At 35.5% G+C, this 14403-nt stretch overlaps 2 protein-coding genes and 1 non-coding gene across 4 annotated transcripts in view; 1 reads left to right on the plus strand and 2 right to left on the minus strand.

Moving 5' to 3' along the window:
- Nucleotides 1-13431, minus strand: part of abhd6a (abhydrolase domain containing 6, acylglycerol lipase a) — a 24561-nt gene extending 11130 nt beyond the window's left edge. For both annotated transcript variants that reach the window (XR_012387361.1, XM_001339444.7), the window contains exons 1-4: nucleotides 13348-13431; nucleotides 10672-10791; nucleotides 2503-2659; nucleotides 807-920 (exon numbers count right to left, since the gene is read on the minus strand). Coding sequence is in view for 1 of the 2 variants with exons in the window: in XM_001339444.7 (XP_001339480.1) it covers nucleotides 807-920; nucleotides 2503-2659; nucleotides 10672-10790 (390 nt within the window). In the remaining variant the exon portion in view is untranslated. The remainder of the gene's footprint in view (nucleotides 1-806; nucleotides 921-2502; nucleotides 2660-10671; nucleotides 10792-13347) is intronic.
- The window catches only part of flnba (filamin B a), a 750037-nt gene that overhangs the window by 539524 nt on the left and 196110 nt on the right, over nucleotides 1-14403 (minus strand). The window lies entirely within an intron of this gene.
- trnas-uga (transfer RNA serine (anticodon UGA)) lies at nucleotides 14260-14341 on the plus strand. Its single transcript has one exon. It is a non-coding gene; the product is annotated as a tRNA-Ser (tRNA).

The raw sequence follows: 14403 nt of genomic DNA on the forward strand, positions 1-14403 counted from the left end.
ACTTGGCTCAGTTGGCGTTTCTGTGTGGAGTTTGCATGTTCTCCCTGCCTTCGCGTTTCCTCCGGGTGCTCCGGTTTCCCCCACAGTCCAAAGACATGCGGTACAGGTGAATTGGGTAGGTTAAATTGTCCGTAGTGTATGAGTGTGTGCGTGAATGTGTTTGTGGATGTTTCCCAGAGATGGGTTGCAGCTGGAAAGGCATTCGCTGCGTAAAAAACTTGATAGATAAGTTGGTGGTTCATTCTGCTGTGGTGACCCCGGATTAATAAAGGGTCTAAGCCGACAAGAAAATGAATGAATTAATTAATAATTCATTACATACTCAATATTAAAAGATAATACTTATCACATACACACAAACACACACACATATATATCATCACCATATATATACATATATATCAACACCACATATAGATATATATATATATAGCAGAGTCAGACCTTACTTATATATATATAAAAATTAGGGATGCAACGATACAGTTATCCTACGGTTCAATACATACCCCATTTTTTTTTTACAGAGTTTTCGGTTCGGTTCTCATGGCTTGATGTGTGTTTTTTTATTATAATTTTTATGTATATTAAACTATGTAACCTACAATAAAACAATAATAAATTTAATTCCAGCTTTAATCAAAAAGCAGAAATTTTTACTAATATTTTTTATTTCATAAAATCCCACTTGTTTTCGTTTGTTTTCGTTTGCTTTTATTTGTATATTCATAAGTATTACTTTTTACAGTCAATTAATCACTGAATTGAACTAACACTTTTTTCCAGGCAATTTCAGCAAACCCCACCTGATTAATGCGTTTGACTTGGCCCTCTATGGAATAATCCACAGCGCTGGTGCGTGATGTACCTTCATGTCCCGGCATGTCCACACATATCAAGTGCACATTTTTAGGGAGAAACTACACAAGAAAAACAAGCACAATCAGACATCATTCCTTTCATTTGAAATGATTTAAATGAAATACACTTAAATAAAGGTTTAAAAACACTCTTGGGTTTTAATTTCAATACATCCCAGATAGAAATCTGATACATGGAAATAGATGCAAGATTACATATATGACAAACCACATTTGTACATAATTTTCACATATAAATATAAAAAAACATATAAATACATATCATATTAGCAACATATATTTTAAAATATTGCAAAAATGGCTATTTCATATATTTTTTCATATATCATTGAAACTATATATATATATATATATATATATATATATATATATATATATATATATATATATATTAGATATAATTATATATAAATTGGAAATACACTCCCTGTCAAAAGTCTTGTCGCCTATCCAAATTTTAGAAACAACAAATAATAACTTGAATTCTAGTTTATTATTTGGTATCAGAAGGGGGTTATATGAAAGGCAAAGGCCTCTAGATTATTTGACCAATATGAAATATGATCATGCCTTGATTTTTAACGATTTAATTAGGACAGTGAGGTTTGAATTTGCTTAGACAAAAGTCTTGTGACTGAACAGAAATAATGTCCAGTATAGAATATAAAGTCCTGCTGCAGTGGAGACAGAATGAATATTGTGTCTGACTCCATCATGAGCTTGGAGGACTGCATCCATACATCTCTGACATGACTCAAATCACTGATTAATAAAGTCATCTGGAATGGCGAAGAAAGCGTTCCTGCAGGACTCCCAGAGCTCATCAAGAGTCTTTGGATTCATCTTCAATGCCTCCTCCTTCATCTTACCCCAGACATGCTCAATAATGTTCATGTCTGGTGACTGGGCTGGCCAATCCTGGAGCACCTTAACCTTCTTTGCTTTCAGGAACTGTGATATGGAGGCTGAAGTATGAGAAGGAGCGCTATCCTGCTGAAGAATTGCCCTCTCCTGTGGTTTGCACAAATGTCTTGATACTTCAGGCTGTTGATGTTGCAGATCTCTCGCACATACTAAATGTAACGCCAAACCATGATTTTTTCTTCACCAAACTTGACTGATCTCTGTAAGAATCTTGGGTCCATGTGGGTTCCAATAGCTCTTAAGCAGTATTTGTGATGATTGGGATGCAGCTCAACAGATGATTCATCAGAAAAATTGACCTTCTAACACTTTTCCAAATGATCAACTAGAAGTCAAGTTATTATTTGTTGCGCTTACAACTACGATCGACCGCAAAAATTTTGTCAGGTAGTGTATATAAATGGCATATATTAACACATATATAACATTATAGTTAATATAATTGAGCGTACATGTACATATTTGTAAATCCAATGGTTGAAAAAATATTATCCTTTACTCTGAAATAAAGTTAAATAAATGTCATATATGTAATTTGCATATATTTCCATAAATCATAATCCTTTATGAGAGTTGCATTAACCTCTTACGTTAATGCATTCTGACAACTTTTTCACAGCTTGGGTCTTGAGATGTGTTGTTGGTGAAACAGTTAATCCCATGACTGTATTTGAGTTGTGAAGTGTATGTTACTTGCCTTCACCACCCCGAGCCACATGTCTTTGTGTGCAGAAAAGCCGTGCAGCATTAAAACAGATGGACGAAAGCCTGGATTTCCTCTGTGAGAGTAACAGAATCGATAACCTTCATATTCAGCATAATCCACCTGCATCCCCAGCCGTCTGCGCCAATACCTGCCCAACACATCAACGACACACACACATTACAACAGAGGCTTGATTGTAAAAATCTTGATGCTTCTGTGGGTCTCGTCTATCAAATTTGAGCTTTATTTTGTATTTTCTATCGGATTCAGCTCAGGTGATTGGCTGGGCCATTCTACAGCTTGATTTTCTTTCTCTGAAAGCATTTGAGAGTCTCCTTGGTTGTGTTTTGACCATTGTCTTGCTGAAATGTCCACCCTGGATTCATCTTCATCATCTACTAATGTGGATGTCGAACTGAAGCAGCTGATATTCATTTGCACTGAGGAAGATCAGAGGGGTGTTGAAGAACTACTGAGAGATTTCAGCTGCTGTCTGGGCTTTCCCTGCCGAACTACACCTCCCTTTCATCATGTGTTCAATACTTCTTCCATGTGTCATTAAACTTGTTTTCTTTGCTTATATGGATTTCTTTGGGTTTTTCAACATCAGGGGGAAACTTCAAGTCAGCAGCACCTTTAGAAATATGTTTTCTGAGAAAAATAGTGACGTGTTCAATACTTATTTTCCCTGCAGAAATTACAACTGTATTAAAATTATGTTTCTAATTACTTTGTCAGAATAGTAACTTAGTAACTCAATAAGTAATTTAATACTGAAATACTAAAAATCCAGAAATCAGCACAGATACAATAGATATTGAATGTTCTTAATTCTTTAAACTTGAGTCAAAGAGGAGTTTTTAATTTTGTTTAAAACCTTACAACTTCAAAAGTGTGTGTATAAAAAAAAACATTTCAAATAAATAACACCATATTTCATAAATAACCTTTTTGATGAACAACTTAGCAGACTATTTCCACTGCAGGATAGCTACATTACGAACTGCAAAAAACTTTTGTACATTTTTACAACTCCCCTAGAGGAAATCTGTGAGATGCTAACGGTCTAATCCGATTCAATGATCTGTGCTAAGCTAAGCTTAAAGTGTTCCCACCAGACCCGGAGATCAGCTGAATGAATTAAAAGAAGGTACAAATGTAACTGTTTAACTCTAAATTACTCTAGGGCAGTGGTTCTCAAACTGTGGTACGTGTAATTAGTGGTACGTGGTGACATGTAAATGCTACATGGCGAGGCAGTGGCGCAGTAGGTAGTGCTGTCGCCTCACAGCAAGAAGGTCGCTGGTTCGAACCTCGGCTCAGTTGGCGTTTCTGTGTGGAGTTTGCATGTTCTCCCTGCCTTCGCGTGGGTTTCCTCAGGGTGCTCCGGTTTCCCCCACAGTTCGAAGACATGTGGTACAGGTGAATTGGGTAGGCTAAATTGTCTGTAGTGTGTGTGTGGATGTTTCCCAGAGATGGGTTGCGGCTGGAAGGGCATCCGCTGCGTAAAAACTTGCTGGATAAGTTGGCGGTTCATTCCGCTGTGGCGACCCCGGATTAATATAGGGACTAAGCCAACAAGAAAATGAATAAATGCTACATATATTTCTAAATTTATCAAAAATGACTTATATATGAATATGAATATAATAATATTCATTATATGGCCTATATTTCTGAGGTCCAGGCAACATTTTCAGGTGTTGATGAATTGGCTACGATATGTTAATACTTCACATTTAAGTACAGCACTTTTTTTTTTACCTTAAGCACATTTTAATTTAAATGCTGACGTTTTTAGTTTTTTTTTTTTTTACATATAAGCACAGTACAGTGTTAACGTTCAGACTATTCATGTTTAAAGTGGCAGACAATAATAAATGCTCTTAATAATAGGAATTAATCTGCCACGTTTTTGAACTGTGCAGAACTGTAGCTGCTTTACTGGGCTTACTGTTTGGAGGACCACTGCTCTAGAGGAGCCTATTTAATAATTTAATAAGTAACCAAGAACATTTCAGATATTATTGATGTCTAAATTAGGGACGGCTTGGTAGCTCAGTGGTTAGCACTGTTCCCGCACAGCAAGAAAGTCGCTGGTTCAAGTCCTGGCTTGGCCAGTTGGCGTTTCTGTGTGGAGTTTGCATGTTCTCCCCATGCTGAATTGGATGAACTAGATTGGCCAGAGTGTATGAGTGTGAATGTAAGAATGTGGGAATGTGCGGTTGTTTCCCAATATTGGGTTGCAGCTGGAAGGGCATTCATTCATTAATTTTTTTTTTTAGCTTAGTCCCTTTATTAATCCATGGTCGCAACAGTGGAATGAACCGCCAACTTATTCAGCATATGTTTTACGCAGCGGATGCCCTTCCAGGTGCAATCCATCACTAGGAAACATCACATTCATTCACACTCATACACTATGGACAATTTAGCCTACCCAATTCCCCTATAGTGCATGTGTTTGGACTTGTTGGGGAAACCCACGCCAACAATGGAAGAACATGCAAACTCCACACAGAAACACCAACTGACCCAGCTGAGGCTCGAGCTGAAAGGGCATCCACTGCATAAAAAACAAGGCTTAAGGAAAATGAATGAATGATGTCTAAATCACAAATCAGCCCTATTTTAGCAACAAGAAATACACTCAAAGAGTCAGAAAACCCTTTCATGAGCTCCTAACGGTCCAGACGTGACATTGAAGAACGCGGTCAGTCCGTCCAGCCCAGCGGTTTTGATGACCACGTCATGTAGAGCAAAGTTTGCCTCCAGATATTACGAGAAGCAAAGTCTACTGGGCAGCTTGCGTAAGATTGGACCGTCATCAGCAACTAATGCAGCGCTCCGCTAATGCATACGCACGCACAAAGCCTCCTGAATGCACAAAAACGTCATGCATTATTCAGAATAAAGCTACTGTACTGTAAATCACTGCACCTTGTAGATGTGTACATGACCGTAAACGTGAGTTCTGTTTAATGACTGACCCTTTACCCAGATCAGTGGCATAAACCAAACGCCTTTATCACTGTAAGCAGATAAGAGATTCGTTAAATAATGCAAACCTGAGAAAGCAGGAACGATCGCTGAAAGATAAGCTTTTAGATTGTGGAAACCACTGACAAACACTGCAGAAAAATATATATTTTCTTAGCATTTGTATTTTGTTTTCTGATTTTTGCTTCTTTTTTGTATTTTCTAGTGCACATCCAGTTGAAGTCAGAATTATTAGCCACCCTTTGAATTATTATTATTATTTAATATTTCCCAAATTATGTTTAACGGAGCAGGGAAATTTTCACAGTATGTCTGATAATATTTTTTCTTCTGGAGAAAGTCTTATTTGATTTATTTCGGCTAGATTAAAAGCAGTTTTTAATTTTTTAAACTCCATTTTAATTTTTTAAACTCCATTTTAAGGTCAATATTATTAATCCCTTTAAGCTATTTTTTTTTTCGATAGTCTAAAGAACAAACCATCGTTATACAATATCTTGCCTAATGACCCTAACCTAATTAACCTAGTTAAGCCTTTAAATGTCACTTTAAGCTGTATAGATGTTTCTTGAAAAATATCTAGTCTAATATTATTTACTGTCATCATGGCAAAGATCAAATAAATCAGTTATTAGAGATGAGTTATTAAAACTATTATGTTTAGAAATGTGTTGAAAAACTTTTCTCTCCATTAAACAGAATTTGGGGAAAAAAAATAAACATGGGGGCTAATAATTCTGACTTCAGCTGTATGTACGTTGTAATGGGCAATATGCACACCGACTTTAAATTTCAGACAGTCAGCCTTAGCGCTTCCGCTGAACTGTTGTGCCATTATAAAACTGCCACATTTAAGGTCTTTCTTTAAAAATCAGCGATCTTCACTGCCTGACTGATATACGATATGAGGGTATAAGACTGGACAAGAAGCACTGCATTAAATTCCATTTTCCCCTGTCATGTCTTTAAAATATGACAGTTTACTTTACTCCAGTATTTTCAGTGGAGTTTCTGTGCTCGCCTGCTGATCCTGACAGTAGTTAAATGGTCTTTCATCTCGTTTTACGCTTGAACAACTAAATGAATGCTGAAGTCTATTTAACTCAATGTATTTTAATTACATTACAACATCGATGCTGTAAAAGAAACCTTATGAAAATAGTCACATTAAGCTTTCACCGGAAGTTCCTCATTGGCTGAACAACACTAGCTGTGCAGAGAGCCCATTTACTTAGTATTTTAGGATTCTTTTAATGAATACTAAATATTGATGGATTTGGATATATCTACACTTAAAAAATGTTTCAAAGGTGATTCCTTGGATTTACTTAATTTTTTAAGCATAGTGGTCGTAAACAATTTATTTGGGCTGAATTTAAACAAATAAATCAAGTTAAACAACATATTTAAATTGTTTGCTTCAATTTTGCAGACACAAATTTTTTTCAGTGTAATCTGCACTGCAAAACAAATAATTCAATTTCATTCATTTCAGCTTAGTCCCTTTATTTATCCGGGTTCGCCACAGCGGAATGAACCGCCGACTTATCCAGCAAGTTTTTACGCAGCGGATGCCCTTCCAGCCGCAACCCATGTCTGGTAAATGATTGAATTTCAATTATATATATATATAAACTTTTAGTTTTGTTTATAATTAAAACAAAAAAGTTTTTAACTTTAAATACATTTAATAAAGAAGTTTTTTCATACTTAAAATGTATCTTATATTTATTATATATTTTTTATATTTTATATTTTATAAATAAACATTTTTAATTTTACATTTTTTTTACTGAATAGACATTTATTTTCCTGCATTTTTATTACTTTTAAGACTTTGATGTTTTAAAAAAAGTATACTTTAAAAATGTATTACTTTTCCTAAATCAACTAAAACGGCAATAAACAATAATAACAACCATATTCGTATGTTCAAAAACAAATATTAAAAATAAAAATGTATGTAAAGTATGAAAAGTGAAATATGAAGAATTCATTTTAAATAAGAATATAGTGATTAACAGTTTTATTGATTCTCAGGCATGGTTCAGCATGGAATACAGAATACAACTCTGAAAAGAATCAACATTTTGCCTTATTAACAGACCCACCCCAAACTAATCCCTAACTACAACTGTAAGCTCCCGGCTTGGCTATCATTAAACACAATTAAGGCCTCTATCTTATATAATGAAGAAAACAATTCAAATAAAATACTATAAAATTACAATAAAATAAATGAATGGGTAAGTTCAGTCAATAACATATCAAATTTACACTGTCAACATCAGTATATTTCTCATACATTTATTACTATTCCATTTCCAAACAGTTGAAGCACTTGGACCATTTTTTAAAGTATAGATCTTTTTCATGGCTGCTGCATGGAGGGCGCCATAGTGACCAGCGTCTTCCGGTAGAATGCTAAAAACTTCCGTTTACAGCGTGTACAACTGGTAATTGGCGCTCCGAAAATGGGTTTCAATGACGTTTTTAATGGATAACAGAGTGTTTTTGTGACACACAACTTAGAAATGTGTCTGATAAAGCCGTTATAATCTGTCACATGTGGTTCAAGCGCGTCAGAAATACGAGAAAAACGTTCTCCTAGTTCACGTGTCTGCCGTCAGAAATACAGTGCGTGTATGCGTTCCCGGCCTGTCAGCTGTTAGCTCAGCGGCTCTTTAACACACACACAGAGAGAGAGAGTGAGAGAGAGACTTAAGCCTGATTTATACTTCTGCGTCAAGTGACCGGCGTAACCCACGGCGCAGGCAACGCGCGTGGCTGTGCATTTATACTTCTGCGCGCTGTCTCTGCCGGTCTGCATTAACACTTCCGAAACGCTAGTTGGCAGTGAGGTGTAAATGTTCCTCTGTGTCGAGTTTCTTCGCTACTTTTTTGCATTTCCTGAACACTTCCGGGATGTACAAGTGGCTCAAACTCGCTCATTTTGAGGCAGGAACCGGCGGACGTGCAACAACTTTAACTATGAGGTAAACACATAACAAAACTTTCCATCCGGAGCTCCTTCACGGGACTCCACACTTGTAAACAATCGCTCGCGCGGCGTCGCGCCATTCGCGCGCCTCTCGGTCCCGCCCAGACTCGTCAGCGCTACCAAGCCGACCAATCACAGAGCTTATGCTACGCGTCGTTGCGACGTGTAGTTACATTTATTGAGAGGTGCACGTCAGTGACGGCGATGGCCACGGCGAAGGGCTATGCGTCAGCGCCGTAGCATACGCCGGTGTTTGACGCAGAAGTATAAATCAGGCTTTACTCGTGGACTTACTGTTTATATTATTGTCACCACTTTTATCCTGTTTCACAAATTACCATTAATCTATTTTTATTTTGATTAATATTTTTAGTTTTACTGATGTATTGTTATTTTTATTAATCTATTTTTATTTTTTTTACATTTCTTTTCTTTATTTCTATATTATATTTCATGTTCATATTTGTTTGCACTACTGCCCTTTTTGCACTGTCTTGTCTGTACGCAGCGACGCTGCACTGCTTTGGCAATACGAATGTACAGTTATTTGTCATGCCAATAAAGCACCTAAAATGTGAAATGAGAGAAAGAGAGAGAGAGAGAGAGAGAGAGAGAGAGAGAGAGAGCAAACCAGAGTACTGCATGAAACTTAACAGGTATGAAAGTCGTGCAATTTACAAAAATGACCACTAAAAGTCTGTTATTGATCCTCTGCTGCTGATTTGCTGTTCATTCTGATCGCGAGCCGTTTGTGTTTTATTTCATGTGTTGTTTTCACCACGGTTTGTGTTTTTCGGTCATTTTGAAATGACACTAGCCTATTTTTCCACTTTGTCACAGTTATTAAATCAGTGTGTCAGTGGCACAGTACAGGCTACGTGTGTGTGTCAAACATTTTGGTGAATTACATTAGTTTGGGTTGGTTATATATTTGAAATAAAGAGAAAATGTTGACTTTAGCGATGACGAGGCTTCATTTAAACTGCAGAAGATGCCGTCTGACAACGACGGGAAAACGCCTCACAGCAGCTGTTTTCCATCCTATTAGATCGCATTTCTTCAAATGATCAGTCCAGGAGATGCTGCTGATGGACAACAGTATTAGTTCAAAGAGGATAAAAGCAGGTAAAATAGATTAAAACTATCATTTCAAAGCTGTCCAAATGTGACTGTTTACAAGCATCAGCTGCCGACCGGAAGTTCTTCGCATTCTCCTTGCGCATAAACGCAAAGCATCATAGGTAATTTTGCGTTCCAAGAAAAAGGTCAATAGGTTTAGCTTGTCCATTTGCTTATAAGACATTTTTTCAAATGCGGCCACTCTAGCAAGTTCTACTGCCCATTCTTGGAAGGAAGGGGCCTCCTCTGATTTTAAATAAGAATATAAAACGGAACGGTGGCTTAGTGGTCAGCACTGTCACCTCACAACAAGAAAGTCACTGGTTCGAGTCCCAGCTAGGTCAATTGGCATTTCTGTGTGGAGTTTGCATGCTCTCCCCGTGTCTGCGTGGGTTTCCTCCGGGTGCTCCGGTTTCCCCCACAGTCCAAACACATGCACTATAGGTGAATTGGGTACGCTAAATTGGCCGTAGTGTATGAGTGTGAATAAGAGTGTATGGGTGTTTCCCAGTACTGGAAGGGCATGCGCTGTGTAAAACATATGCTGGAATAGTTGGTGGTTCATTCTGCTGTTCATTCTCTGATAAATAAGGGACTAATATGAATGAATAAATGAATCTAAAACATAACAGTAGCCAAAAACAAATTCATAATAAGACAAAACCCCTATAGCTGTTACCTCTTAACACCTATTGCACTACAGTGTTGATTTTTGCACTAACACGCATATGTTTCTGGGAAATGTTCTAATATCTGATGTGTTTAGCGCAGCTAATAGCACATAAACCACACCATTGATCTTTATCATGTGGAAGAGAGTGTGTGGTTTGTCCAGCTGTGAGCACTGATAAAGCTTTTAATATATAGTGTGAATGTTCTTGTTTAACGGAAAACAAACAACAAGCGTTCAGAAGCTGAAGCGATCTTGCCAGTACGGAGCAGTCCAGGTCATCCGAACACATGTTTTCCCTACAGACAGTCCGCACAAATGAGCTTTAATAATCTCTGAGGACAGGCTAAGATGATTTTGCAGCTCTTACCAGTGATAAACTTTAATAAGCGTGGCCGGCCAGAGCAGGAACGAGGCTACGAACGCCAGGATGGGGATCGCCAGAGTCCCGCCGGCAATCAAGAACATGTTCAGGACGTCCAGATCCATCCTGTTCAATAACACCACATTCAGAAGACAAGATTCAGATGATGACCTCATGCAAGACTGATTCTAATAGAGTATAACAAATGATATTAGCGAAGCATATCCACAAGATATTCCTAGGGGGAAACAAAACCAGCACCATCTATTAGCAAAAGAAAAATAAACAAATACAAACACATATTTTTATTATTTTAGGTAATATATTATTATTATCATTATATATGAAAAATTATTCAAAACAGTAATTACATAATACTTATATAAATATTTAATTAATATAAGTCATCTTAGGTGTAACTTAAAACACACATATTAATGATTAGTAGTCCCACGCGGAATATATATTTACCTGTCTGTAAATTAATATTTATTTAGCTTTAAAATTAATTTCAGCAGGAACGATGTATCACTGTTTACAGTTGAAGTCAGAATTATTAGCCCCCTTTTGATTTTTTTTTTGTCTTTTTTTAATATTTCCCAAATGATGTTTAACAGAGCAAGGAAATTTTCACAGTATGTCTGATAATATTTTTTCCTCTGGAGAAAGTCTTATTTGTTTTATTTCGGCTAGAATAAAAGCAGTTTTAAATTTTTTAAAAACCATTTTATAGACAAAATTATCAGCCCCTTTAAGCTATATTTTTTCTCGATAGTCTACAGAACAAACCATCATTATACAATAACTTGCCTAATTACCCTAACCTGCCTAGTTACTCTAATTAACTTAGTTAAGCCTTTAAATGTCACTTTAAGCTGTATAGAAGTGTCTGAAAAATATCTAGTCAAATATTATTTACTGTCATCATGACAAAGATAAAATAAATCAGTTATTAGAAATAGGTTTCTAAAACTATAATGCTTAGAAATGTGCTGAAACAATATTCCCTCCATTAAACAGAAATTTGAGGGAAAAAAATAAACAGGGGGGCTAATAATTCTGACTTCAACCTTATGGGAATGTAAAGGAATACACAACTTTTGGGAAGGTGTGAAAGAAATTATAGAAAATATTCTTGAGTTAATATGCCAATGTCTCCTTTAATTATTTTAATTTTCATTTACATCCCAAGGAGATCAAGTTAGAAATGACGGAGCATATATTTATGAATAGATGTATTCTACAAGCGAAACAGCTTATTTCTTTAAATTGGAAAAGTATATGTGCACCAAATATAGGCTGTCGGCTGAAAGACATGGCAATGGGAAAAATAACTTATAAGAAATTAATAAATAATAAATACATATTTTTGATAGAGTTTGTGGACCTTTTAGGGTGTTTTTTAAAAGGTGGTGGATTTGAAAATGTTTTACTAGTAGATCAATAACGGAGGTGATATTGTATTCTGATGTAAAATACTGAGAAGCCTTTTGTTTTGTTTGTTCATTTGTTGGTTTATGTTAAATCTGACACATGGAAATGTGTGTGTACATGTTAAAATATAATAAAAAAGAATTGGGGGAAATTTATAATAATTTCAGCAATATTATTGTGTTCATGTGATTAATTTACAATACAGTTTGTAAAGTAATATTTTCTGTCTTTTAGTAGATCTATTTTAAGCCTATGAGAGACTTTGTTTATTAAGTGGATCTAATTAAATTTCCATTGTAAACATCAAATAAAATTTAAATATTATTATTTTTGTTTAATATATTAAGCTTTTAGTTGTAATTCTTCCAAAATCATAAATTCTGTGCAGAAATAAAAACAAAAAAGTCTGCAGATTCTGTCTGGCCCTAATTATCAATTAAAATTTAGTTGTAAGCAACATTATAATACAATATAAATGTAAAATGTTTGCTATTATTCACTTTCATATGCTTAATTTTTATATATTACTGCCTCAGTATTATTAGTAGTGGTATTAGTAACATTCATTAAGGATAAGCATCATAAAGTAAATACATTTCACATATTATATAACTTAATAAACTCTAATAAGTATATAGTTTAATATTATTTCAGCATTTTATCAAGCAGAATGAGAATACAATAATTTTGATGAACCTATTTATTATAACATATATTTCACGTTATATAATTAACAGATATGGACAGCCAATCACATAATTATGTAACTCAACATACAATTTCACACACACACACACACTTATATATGTTGAAATGCTTATTATTTACTATTTTAGACACTAATTGTATATATATATATATATAAATATATATATATATATATATATATATATATATATATATATATATATATATATATATATATATATATATATATCAAGGTATTGATGTAAATATTAAGGCCAAATAGGCTGTGAAACGATACATAAATTAATATTTACACGTGAACGATCCCTTTTTTGTCACATTGAATTAACTTAATAGCTGAGTTATTAACTCAGTTATCATCCGAGTCAGTCGTTACATTAATAATGCAGCATCAAATGTTGTTGCTTTGTAAACTTATTGCTAACAGATCAGATCTGTCATGTGCTCAAAACCTGAGCTTCAGTTGACAGTTTATCGTATTTTATGCCAATATTATCTTCATATATTATTTATTCAGATGTCTGATAATAGTAAGCATACCTTTAAATGTCCGCTGAGTGTCTGAATGTCCAGTGAAGGCCGATTAAAGCAGACTCATGTCACTCTTTGATCTGAAGACCCGATGCGCGTTCACTCGTGCGCGCTCCCTTTGCCGTCAAGAGGGAAGTTCGCTAATTTAAAGGGGAAAACAGCCGAGAAATAATGCTCTGTCGATGGGAATTGTTCGCAACATCTGTCAGGTGCACATCTGACAACAGAAAGAAGCCATTGGGCGGTTTATATTGCTGTTTCATAAAGGCAACAGAGTCCGTCAGGGGGCGCGCGGTGGCTCATATTTACAAAACCCCGTACAGAAGCGCCTTCAGATGTCTGCATAACATCTGGTCTGTTAAATACATTTGTATTATTAAAAGCGATCTTATTAAATTGACTGAATTACAGTATGTATGCTACGTTTGCGAGTAAGTAAAAGCAGTCACATCATCTAAATGTAAACACAAATCACAACTTGTTGTGATTGGTCGATCAAGGTGAGCGTTGAAAACTGTAACAGGTATCACATGAGCTTTCAAAGGCAAACTAGATTATTATCTTTAACAAAAGTAATTTTACTGGTTGAATCTAATCATATTTGATTAAATAACAAATGTTTCATATAAAACTTAAATATTTATAGTATATTAATAAATATATAATATACACCCAGCATTTCAATCGAAACTCATTTAAAGGGGAACGTACGTTAAAAAAAAAGTACTACAGATTACATTCTAGTTAACTTCTTTAAACTTCATCATAAACTCTCAGAATGGGAATTACTAGGATGACTTGAGGCTTTTCAAAGGAAATAGAAAGAGGAAGTCAAGAAAACATGATGACATGTAAACTATGCTTCAAAACATTAACATCACTGTACCTTTAAAACACCACGCTGACACATTTGTATGTACAGCTGCGATGGCCGAGTGGTTAAGGCGTTGGACTTGAAATCCAATGGGGTCTCCCCGCGCAGGTTCGAACCCTGCTCGCAGCGACGGGATAAATCTTTAATCACATCTGGATATTTAGAAGACTAAACCGACAATAGACAACTGC

Source organism: Danio rerio, chromosome 11 (genome assembly GCF_049306965.1).
Source record: "Danio rerio strain Tuebingen ecotype United States chromosome 11, GRCz12tu, whole genome shotgun sequence".
Classification (NCBI taxonomy): domain Eukaryota; kingdom Metazoa; phylum Chordata; class Actinopteri; order Cypriniformes; family Danionidae; genus Danio; species Danio rerio.